The 12,559-nt window shown below is 29.4% G+C and overlaps 1 protein-coding gene across 1 annotated transcript in view; it reads left to right on the plus strand.

Annotated features, from left to right (window-relative positions):
- The window catches only part of LOC142328345 (neurobeachin-like protein 1), a 67,147-nt gene that overhangs the window by 53,890 nt on the left and 698 nt on the right, over positions 1-12,559 (plus strand). Inside the window, exons 16-18 of the mRNA XM_075372052.1 lie at positions 1,780-1,979; positions 4,317-4,460; positions 10,990-11,138. Of these exons, the coding sequence (XP_075228167.1) occupies positions 1,780-1,979; positions 4,317-4,460; positions 10,990-11,138 (493 nt within the window). The remainder of the gene's footprint in view (positions 1-1,779; positions 1,980-4,316; positions 4,461-10,989; positions 11,139-12,559) is intronic.

Here is a 12,559-nt window from a genome sequence, read left to right on the forward strand (position 1 = left end):
GTTTTAATTTACAAGTATTACCCTTGTAAAAAATCTCTGCTGGTCATTAAATAATTGTAACTGTAAAAAAGGAAATAAAAATGCACATCTTTTATCTAAATAATTCTTTTTTTTTATTTCTTACTGGGAAAAAAGAACAGTGATTGATTTAACAATGAAATTATGTTGGGAAATTATATTAAAATTACATTGGCGGGAAAAATTAGTTGTGACAAAAAAGAAAAAATTCAATTAATTAGTCGATTTTATTCAATTATATTAGAATCAATTTTATTAATCAGAACTTCTTAATTAACTATTATTTTGAATTCTTTCACTCTTGAAAGTACTGGAGTTATTTACATTAACTATTTCTTCATATTACATAATTGTAACCACACATAATTAACTTACATTACCTTTTAATTCTAGAATAATAACATAACTGTGCTTTCAAAATCTTATAGTTATATATTCAGCAACTTTTTTATTTTTGAAACTCCCAAGATTTGGCAAAACTTATTTATACATGGAGCAGCTGAAAGTAATATGCACTGGAATGTCACAGGAGAGCAAAATATCGCAAAAAGTAACAAATACTGCCCTCTTTTAATTTCATTCCTCAACTAACATTCCAAAACTCATTGACCCATGTCCTCTCATTTTCGGTCAGTGGATATTGTTATGGAATCAAGCACATCTACTTTTGTCAACACGTTTGTCTAGAACAACATGTAGTGACTGAATCAACAGAAAAAAGTGAGTGCTACTAGCATTCATCACAGTTTAAAAGTCGTTTATGATTATGAAACTCTTGATCAAATTACTGTAAGTAGATGAGGAATAAAATTTTGAACCTCAGAAGATAGGAAAGTGAATAGTGATGATGAATCTCATAGTGGCCAACCAGTTTCTATGACTGATGAGAAGCACCAAAAGGAGGTGGATAAATTGATTCAAAATGGCTGTTGCATTGCACCCAGGATAGACATATCAAACGAACGAGTAGGACATTGCACAACTGGCCTACCATAAATCTGTATATAGCAAATGCCATGCAAATTAATGTTGTTCTTTTTTTGCAACTCAAATGTACTTTTATGCCACATTAATTTCATTTGACTAACCCATCGGTTGAACTAGTGGTGAACTTGTCATCGCAAATTAACTGATTTTGAATTGTAAAGTTCTAAGGTTCAAATCTTTGTAAAGGCAGTAACTTTTATACGAATACTAGATCATGGATACCAGTGTTCTTTGGTGGTTGGGCTTCAATTAACCACACATCTCAGGAATGGTCGACCTGAAACTGTTCAAGAGTATACTTCATTTACATTCATACATATCACCCTCTGAAGTAAAACCTTTCGGTTTCCGGAGGCTAAATAGAAAACTTTCATTTGACTATATTATTTGTGAGTTGTGAACAACTGTGTATTACATTTCAGCCAACCCTTGTATATAAGTAGCTTTTGTTGGACATAATTAAATATTAGAAACATCCAGAAATACACCAGTTTTACTGAATGCTAATACAAAAACTAAAAATCTGTACTTGCTTGTTGCAGAATTAATTTTTTTATCTTTTAGAAGTAACGGTGTATAGCAGGTGTATAAAAAATCAATATGTTGTTTTTAATAATTATTCCCTACAATTAGCAGAAATTCTATACAAGTATTTTAAAACATAATTTTGCCCTACATTCTATACACATAATGTTTTTTTGATGATCATCTCATTTGTTTTATTTGTTGTTTTTATTTGTTTTTGTTTTATTTGTTAATTATTTGTTTTGGTAGATCTGGTGACATGTCTTGCATTAGATCAGTGCGGATGGTACCTAGCAAGTGGTTCCCTGGATTGTACATGTGTTGTGTGGGATATTAGTCAGCTTGGTTCAGCACCACCAAGGCCAATACAAACATTTTATGGTCATGATAAACCTGTTACATGTGTTGCTATAGCAACTGAATTAGATACTGTTGTTTCTGGTTCTAGTGTAAGTATCTTAATTGCATTTTTACAACTGCAGTTACTATTCTTGAGGTATTATAATTACTGTATAATTTTAATAATCCAAATTGTACCATTTTACTGTCTAAAATCTAAAAACATTCAAAATATTCAGTTATACAAGATGTTATAAGGATGTTTACAAGAAGTTTCAAAATGTTTGGTTTCATGAAAATGTGTACTCATTAGTCATCTTCTAACACAATCTAACTTCATATTGAACTTTCATATTTTTGTAGTTAACCTAAATGCTATTTGATGGATTATGCAGCTAAATTAAAGTTAAAAACTTTATAAAAAAACAACATTTTCAAACTTTTATAAATATTTAAAAAATATATACCAATATAATCAATTTAATTTAGTAAAATATGTTTAAAATTGATTAAAAAAATATACAGCATATAAAAATTCTTTATCTAAAATTTAAGGTCTTAGGAGAACTTATAGGTAGTGACCTGGTCACTACCCTTTACAAAGAACTTTATATGAAGAAGAGAGTTCTTCATAGATAGAATCCAAAAATAGATTAATTCATTTATCACGTTTACCCTGTGTGGGCAAATGTAAAGTTAGTAGTTATAAAAAAAATAAATCATACTATCTTGTTTTAGTCTGTTAAGAAAAAAAATAAAAATTAGAAAAGTCTGCTATTTTTTTTTCTGCTGCAACAGTTGCATCACTGGTCATAGGAGAATAATTCTTTTTCTGTGGCTATTGATGCATCTGTTGAGTCTTGAAAAATGTGAGTGGTTATCCTTTTCCCCAAGTACAATTCTATATTTTTTTTTATTTTTGAGCTAATAAGACTTTTATAAATTCCTTTATGCTCGGGAAAGAAAAATGAAAGGTTACTCACCCTTACAGGTTTACAATTCTTAGTACCATTATTTACAGTACCAAAGAAAAGTGTAAGTGAACCACCACTTATTTTGGGATGTATTTGAGTGGATTACAGTTATTCTCTTGTATGACACCAAAGAAGTCATAAATTTATTTGGATTGTATGTATGATTATTATCCAAAATATATTTAGCATAATTAGAATTTTCAGGTTTATTATTTTTAATACTATCAATATGTTCTTTTATACAATAGAAAATTTATAGTTGGTTATACCAATATATTTCATATCACAATCTTCATAACTCAGGCTGTAAACTCCCTGTTTATTAAAGTTACAAATTAATATTTAATGTTTTACTGTAATCGTTATTAATATATTTAATTAATTTGTTATTGTTTTATAAGCTGGTATTATGTTAAACATTGATTAAATAAAAATAAGTTATGTGTAAAAGTAATTTGTGTTTGTAAGATGAGAAATGAATTTTCTAAAAAGCATCTTTGGAAGAACAAGAAAGGATGGGATAAGAAATGAGAACACCAAAAAGAAGCTAGGAAAATGTAAAGCAGATTAGATTAAATCGAATGACTGAAGAAAGAATAATCTAAAACTATTTTTAACTTACATATGTTAAAAAAGCAACTAATATATAACCTACAAAGATTTATGACAGTAAATGCATCTTGAAATTGTGAAATTGAAACTGAAAATGGAACTGTTTTCTCCATACAAAATTTGGTGAAGTATTCTGTAACAATATTTTCATAGATTTGAATATTAAGTACTAGAAATGAAATAAAATCTGTATCAATTTCACTCATCTTTAAATTCTTTGGTGAGATAGTTTTAATCAGGACTGATTATATACACGTTACTTAAAATTATATATTTGTAACAGCAATCAATATTGACATTTAAAAACTAATAAAAATGTTCTTAAAAATACAAATTTTTTACAGTACATACTTATTAAAAAATAAAAAAGGGTAAGTTAAATTAACCTGAAATTATTAAAAAAAGATGTACTGCAGAAACTATCCTTTCATTTGAAATCAGAGTATGTGATTTGTTTAGAAAAACAAATCTAGTGTTTACTGATTTATTAAAATATTTTTTTTTTTAATTAATAATACCACTGCAAGCTATCCCTCACAATGAATGTTGAACTGTTGATAATCTTTTACAGCATTTATTGTTGAAACCAAAAATTTGCTGACCTTCAATTAGCACTATTCATCTATCACATTTTAAACTCTTTCTGGTTCTTGCTTCTCTTCTATATTTTGGTAAAGCTTTTGCAGCTATTAAGAGCATATGTCAAATTTTAATATCTTGTTTAACACGCATTAAAATTAATCAACATTGTACCAATTAGTTTTGAGAAATTTGCTTTTAGCATTAAATTCATAGTCATTTTATTATTTGTTTGAAATTTTTTTTACTGTAAGGAATAACAAAATGTGATTAATGTTTCAGGATGGTACTGTTAACATGTACACTATACATGAAGGAAATTATTTAAGAACATTGTATCCAATTGGCTGTGATAATATAAATACTGATATTACGTTTATTACTATTTCTTCTCAAGGTCATATTGCATTTTCTGCTAATGATAAGGTATGTGTATATTTTTTATAGCTCAATTTTACACATGTTTTTCACCTGAAATAATCTTTTTTTTTAAAGATTAAAAAAATGTATGAAATACACCTCAATAACACCAAGATCAAGTGGAAACGTCAACACTGTAAAACACTTAATTTACAGAAAGTAGATATAACCATACACCCACAAATTAATAACCATTTATCTACACATATCTACTCACTCCCACATAAAATAAACAAATATAAACATCAACTGAAATAAAAATAAGATCATTCTAACATTTATAAATAGTAGTAATTCTAATAAAACATCAGAGAGATGTGTTCAAGATCACCAGTAGAGTAAATGTAACAAAAATCTTGAATTCCCAAGTACACTAACAGGCTACATATGAATACATTCAAACACCTTCAAATAGATTTAAAAAACTCAGTAAAACCTAATATAAAAAATTAATTAAAAAGCTAGAATTAAAATTTGCTTTTCACAACATTGAAAAAACACTTTTCCCATTTAAAGGAGCAAAAACTTAAATTGAAATAGTGCAGTGAAAACAGTACTTACTGGTGAAAAAATTTTGATATGAATTAATCAATTTCTGTTATAAGAAAAATATATTAAGATATAACTAGTTTTGCAAGTTGTACATTAATCATTTCTTGTTAAATTCAACTTTTGTTGAACAAAAATTTCTTTATATTGTTCAGATAATTATTTGAACTTTTAGTATACTGTAAAAGGACTGGATCATGAAATCAAACAATTGTCCATCAGTTCTAGGAAAAATTTGACCTTTGACCCCTTACCAGTGCAATTGCTCATGTTCACAATGCAAAAATCAAATCGAAGGGTAAAAAACTGTATGTTGGCTCTGGGACAAGTGCTGTTAACACTGATGGTGCAATACTAATAAAGATACTAAGTCAAAACTTCTAGAACCGCTGTGGAACTAACAAAGGTACAAAAAAATAAAACGCCTCATACAGCATGATCAAACCATATTTCTTTTACATTCATATATTTTATGTAGTAGTAACATGTCGAACTCATTTTCAAGTAATCCTTGTAAGATGCTGATAGTATTACAGCTTGTACTGTACAGCATGTACAGTACAATTAGCAAAGGAGTTCAAAGTTCAAACTTGTCCTAATACCACATTCCACTGCAAATAACAAGAACAAAATGATCAAATTAAAATTAAATTTGAAAATAGGACAAATGATTGCAGATATATTATAAAAGCACCCTGAAAAATATGCCTATGGGATATCCCAATGTTACATTTTCATGGATGGTGTAAAGAGATTATATAAAATTAGATTTCTGGATAACCAAGATCTCATTGATTGAGTGTGTGCACGATATATGTAACAGTTAGAGTTCAAACAACTAACAAGTACCCCATTTGAATCATGTAAATTGGATAAATGGTTGCAGATATATCTTAAGACCCACCCATTGCACCCATCCCAAAAAACTGTGCCCTTGGTGTTGTGCCCTGATGTTAACTTTTGATGTGTGTTAGGAGATCATATAAAACTAACATTTTCAGATATATTATAAGAGCAACCCAAGAACCCTCTAAAACTGTGCCCTAAGAGTATCTTGACAGTACCATTTGGTAGATAGTAAATAGATCATATAAAAATAAATTTCTGGATGATCGAGAGTGTACATACTGCATGAAACTCTTGTCCTCAAATTACTAATACATACCATTTTTGAAACGTGAAAATTGAATGAGTGACTGCGGATATATTATGAAGCACCCCATTACCCCCCCCAAAAAAATATGCCTTGGAATAGCCCAATGTTACCTATTATCTACCCCTTATGGGTGATAGAAGAAAAAACTAAATTCCTCAATAACCGAGATCTGGCTGATCGAGAGTGTAAATGATGAATGTAAAGGTAGACTTCAACCTACTAACATGTATCCCGTTTGAATTGTGAAAATTGGACGATCAATTGAGGATATATTGTAAAAGCACCCCATTGCACCTCCTGAAATCTGTTCCCTTGGGATACCTCGATGTTGCCTTTTGATTGTAGTAAAGAGATTAGATAAACCCTGAAGTTTCCGGATAACCAAGATCTGGTTTAACTAAGAGTACATGATCCGTGTAAGAGTTAGACCAACTAACACATAAAATGATTGAAATGTGAAAATTGGATGAACGGTTGTGAATATAATATGAAGCACCTCATTAGATGAAGATTGCACTCCCAGACTACCCCGATGTAACCTTTTGTTGTACCTAGATCAGAAGTAACTAGACTTAGTTATTTCTGACCACCCCATTACAAGAAACTCGACAACTCTGTGAATTAGATGTAAGATTTAGTTTAGAAGACATTTATAGTATTAAGGTAGCATATAGGAAATTTAGCAATTATGTTAAGGAGATCCTGGTTATAAAAGAAAATTCCAGGATATAAGAAGAACAAAGATTGTCCGTGGGCATGAAGGTTGTAGATTTTTGGAAGATGTCTGTTTGTAAAGGAAGATATCCGATATGCATCATCCATAGTAGAATTTAAGAAGAATTAGTAAAGAATTAGTAGAATTTAAGAAGAATAGTAGTGTTAGATTGTTAGGAAAATGTTAGGGTACATTTGAGCCGTAGCTTAGTAGTTGTTTTGATTATGCTAAAAAAAAAGATCTGGAACATGGGATTTTTCATGTATTAGAGGCAGAAAAAACTTGTAAGTAGACTACACAGCCGGTTAGGAGTTAGGAAGCAGAAAGAAAGTTGCCAGCCGAAAAGAAGAATTGAGGAAGAAATGAAGAAGAGATTCATAGTCTAAGAGTCTTCAAGAAGGCAAAATTCCAGCACAAAAACCAACCGTAAAAATACTCAAGGAGGCTGGAGAATCAGCTGCTGACTTGCTTGCAAATCAGTTGAGGTTTTGATGAAGGCTGTAGGGGGACATCCTTGCCCAGTGCCAAGTGCAGTGTTGTACAAGAAAGGTATGAGAGCTTAATAGGAGTGCTGACAAAAGTCTTTGGCTTTGAAGCAGCAGGGGTGGTGGACTACCGAAAAAGTCCATGATGGAATCTTCTATACATCATTAAAGATTCAAACAGGGTGATGGTAGTAATTTGAATGCTAACTGTTTCATGCATCATGTATACACTATTAATCAATCAGATCTGTTAACCGGAAATTACATTTTTTCTGCTACCCATCAAAAGGTAACTTCGAGTTACCCTTGCAGTTTTTGATAGTTACTTGTGGTGTCCTTATAATATGTTTGCAACAGTTTGTCCAATTTTCAAGATTCAAATGCAGTACATGTTAGGTTGAAGTCTAACAGTTTCATTGATCATGGTTGATATACACTTGATCACCAGATCTCGGTTATCCATAAATTTAGTTTTATATGATCTCATTACCACCCATCAAATATAACATAGGGTTACCCGGAGGGCAGAGTTTTTGGGCAGGTCAGTGGGGTGCTATTGTAATGTATCTGATACCATTGGTCCAATTTTCATGATTCAGTTGGGGTACGTGTTAGTAGATTGAAGTCTAATTGTTGCATGCATCATGTATGCTCTTGAACAGCCAGATTTCGATTATCCAGAAATTTTGTTTTATATAATCTTACCAACCATCAGAAGGTGTTTTGGAGGGTTCTTTTATAATATATCCACAACTTTTCGTACATTATTCACAATTCAAGTGTTATAAGTTGAAGGCTAATTGTAACTTCATACATCAGGTATATTCCCGATCAACGAGATCTCAGTTATTAGGAAATTTATTTTTTCTGATTTCCTTAGTACCCATCAAAAGGTAACATCAGGGTATTGCAAGAGTACGGTTGCCAGGGTTCAATTGGGTGTTTTTACAATATATCTACAACCGTTCATCTAATGTTTACATTTCAAATGGGGTAAGTGTTAAAAGGTAGAAGTCTAACTGTTACTTGCATCATGTGTACTCTTCATCAACCAGATCTCGGTTATTTGAAAATTTTTTTTCTGATCTTACCACTCATCAAAGCGTAGCATCGAGGTACCTCGAAACCGCAGTTTTGAGGTGCCAATTGTATACTTTTGTAATATATATTCGTCCAATTTTCACGATTCAAATGGCGTACATATATCACACATGATGCATGTAACTTTGTTGTTAGACTACAATGAAGCTCTATGACAAGTTTGGAGTTTGGAGTTTGACCGCTTGTCAATTCCACTGAACACCATGGCGTTATGCTATCAGCATCTTACAAGGATCAATAGAAAACGTTTTCAACTACTACTATATAAAACATCGCAAAGTTAAACAAATATGGTTTGATCATACAGTATGAATTGTTTTTATTTTTTCATACATTTTTGTACTTTTGTTAGTTGGACCACGGTTCTGGGACTAGTTTGGACTTTGTACCTTGGTTCACCGTAAATGTTAATTTTACTTGTCCAAGAACCAGCATATGGTTTTTTGGCTTTTGAATAGTTAGTTTCAATGTGAATTTGTTAGTTGCATTGCAAATATATGCAGTTTCATTGATAAAGGGTCAAAGTTCAAATTTGTCTTAGAATAGGCATAATCACAGTACTTGTACAATCATATTTTACAATGATTATTTCATGTGCACTGCTACAATCAGTTCTTTTTAGGAACTTGTAAATGTTAAAATTTTTTACATAGATTTGTCAATGAAAGATTGTAACTAACGTATTATAACCTTCAAAAAAGTTTCTGTATTAGGTCATTGTTCCTGACTTGTAATTCAACTATTTGAACCTAATGTGGTTGCCTACTCAAACAACACTTAGTTTTCCTTTGACAATTACAAATAATGTATTTGTTTTAAAATTTAAAAACTGTATTCTTTTTAAATATTATGGTTCATAAAGAATTTTTTTAAAGATTTATAATGATTTGTTGTTTAGTTTTTGATGTGATAAGTTATAACAAAAATAGTAACCTTTGGACATACTGAATTAAAAATTAAATTCTATTAATTTGATTAGAGATTAATGTATATAATTTTGTTTTATGATTAATCTTTTTTTTTTAAATATTTCCCAAAAGTTTTTTTTTGTAATTTAATAGTTTAATAATTTTTTTTTTTGTGATTTAATTGTAAAAGAAGTAATCACTAAATTATTTAGTAATACTAATCTACCATCAATAAATTCAATAATTGAATAATTTTCATGCATAATTTTAATTTATATAAATGTGTGCCAGTAACACAACTAGTAATTCTTTCATTTTTCCTAATGCTTTATTTAATTTTTTATTTAACTCCTTTTCTAACATTCTAATAAGTTCTAACAGTGAGAAATCAAATTTAATTCTAAACATTTTTTTTTTAATTTGATTCCTCTTATAGATTTCAGAATAAATTTAAATAAACTTTAAAAATATTTGTGTAGTAAATTTCAAAATTTTTAAGAAAATAAAATTTTAAGTTACATCAATATTTTACTAACTCAAAGTTTAAACAATTTTGAAGATCTATAAAAAAATAAGAAAATACTGAAATTTTGTGACAATTTCAAAAGTTTTATAAAATATGTGTGATCTTTTGAAATAATTTTCAGACGGATATCAAATACAGATGTGGAATAAAATAATGTAGAAATAGAGAACTAACTTGTATATTTATACAATGGTTTGAGGTGATTTGGGTTGTTTAGAATGTTCACATTAAAATTATATAACACTGGATTAAACTAATTTTCTTAGCACTTAAAGAATAACAAATTTATCTAAGTAACAAACAATCTGTACCTTTCATTTAGCGCCACAAGTAAACAAGTTGTAGGCTATTGAACATGAGTTTCAAGCGACTCCTGGAAATGACATAGCTCAAGAATAACAAGTTTCAACCAAACTCATTTGGGAAAGTGAGGAGTGAAATAAGGTATTCTGTTGCCTATTCGCTGAGCCAAATATATGATTGCATAGCAGTACAATAAGCTCAATCGAACGCAGGTAATATTCAGTTCTAGTACCCCTTCAACTGAGACCTGTTGTGTATTGAGCGACATTACTCTCAGAGATAGCAACCCTTGTATCTCTTGAACCTGAAGTGCTTCACAAATGCATCATAACTGCAAGAAAGTCTGGAACATATACTGTAAAGTAAAAAATTAACATACGCTTTTCTGTTGTGAATAAATTCATTAAGTAGATTATTTCAGTTCAGCAGGGGAAAATTATGTATGTATCAAATAAGCTATTTATAATAAACTGTAATCTCTCAGATAGAGAGAGAGAGAGAGAGAGAGAGAGAGAGAGAGAGAGAGAGAATTTTTTTTTAGTTAACAAAAGAACTAACATGAATTTCAATAAAATATAAAAAAGCAAAATGAAATGTCTAAGGAGAATATATTTAATATTTTAAGCTTCAAAATTTTAAGGGTAATAATGTACCATTGAAGTAGGTTATTCAAACTGTGTTTAGTTATTTTATAATGCTTTTATTCATTGCTACTACATCATTAATTTATAACAATAGTGTACAGTATGCAAGAGATGGTGTACTATTTAGCAATGTGATTATTGTTTGTAGAAAAGTCATTCCGTTCATGTATTTTCTATAAATGGAGAAAGTCTTGGTTCAAAATATGTTGCTGGACAAGTGACCGGACTGGCAACAGCCATGGACTGTCTTGTTGTTGTAGATGATGCAGGAGATCTTACAATTAGTCGATTATTAGGGTAAGAAAAACTTAAATGCTCTGATCATTTTTAATATTTAATTTTATTGAGATAATATGTTTGATGATTAAGTTATTATTTACATTTCATAATTTTATATTGTAAAATAAAATTACTGATATTATTACTTTAAATTTTTCACTCAAAAAAAAGTTGCCAATAAAATGAATGAGATCGTTCAGTGCTTGTAAATTGTAATTATTTATGGGTATGACAGCAGTTTGTCTACATATATTGAAAGGTAATCTGTGATTGATGAATGAGTATATTATAGATAATAGATCAAGTATTTGAGGCATCTTAATTCAAGACCAAAAACTCGAGGCTTAAAGATTTTATATTTGTGAATCTGAGAGGGTTACTTCAGTTGTACAGTTATTGGTTACGAATCTCTATCATGACTTCTTTCTGACTGAAATGAATATTTCAGTAGCACTTCATAAAATTTACTTTTCAGTAGTTTGTAAAGTCAAGTAATGTAATAATGAAAATCAAGTAATTTAATTACTTGATTTCATCTTCTTTTTGCTTACAGTGCATTCATATTTTCCTAATTCGTACATTATATTGTACTGTGATTATTTGCTGTACATGAGTTTCAATTGACTCTGGAAATGACATAGCTAAAGAGTAACAAGTCTCAACCACATTCATTTGGAAAAGTGATGGGGTATTCTGTTGCTTATTGAACCAAATATATAGCTGCATATCAGCCATAAAAAAAATTATTTTTATTTTTTTCTAGGCATGCAAGCACATAAATAAAACATTTATTATTGGCAAAACTGAATTCTTATGGCAATTAGGTGTAACACCATACAAAAGCAACCTGTCTGAGAGATTATTTTTACTGGATGCCTAGTATCATTGTACAAATATCATTCTCTCCCAACTACTCAAGTACATTGTGTATTAGAATTAAATAAAATGCAGTGTTTATTCTTGATTTGTTTTAGTACTTTATGTAAAGTTAATATAAGCTCTATTAATTAAATTAACGTAAGTTTAATTTTACATAAGATTAGTAATAAAATATTTAAAATATTGCATAAACTTAATTTTCTACAAAAATCCATGGTCATTAATAAATCATTGAGGGCTTTTCTATGTATAAAAAACAAAAATTAACAAATTGATTTAAATAAAGAATATCACTTCACCCAAATATTGATAAGTGTATTTTTTAGTAGTCTTATTTTAAATCTTTCATCAGAATATTTCAAACCAAATTTCTCTTCTTTGTTAATCACACATTTATCTTACTTCAAATGCATCTGTGATTGGCATGTGATATTAATAAAGTTTTTTATTTATTTTTAATTTGTTTTGTTAAATACCTTGAGAGTATTCATTATTAGGTTTGTATATGATACTTTATGTACAAACAAATGTTATCTTAGTATATTAGTATCAAATATAGT

Source organism: Lycorma delicatula, chromosome 7 (genome assembly GCF_047948215.1).
Source record: "Lycorma delicatula isolate Av1 chromosome 7, ASM4794821v1, whole genome shotgun sequence".
Classification (NCBI taxonomy): Eukaryota; Metazoa; Arthropoda; class Insecta; order Hemiptera; family Fulgoridae; genus Lycorma; species Lycorma delicatula.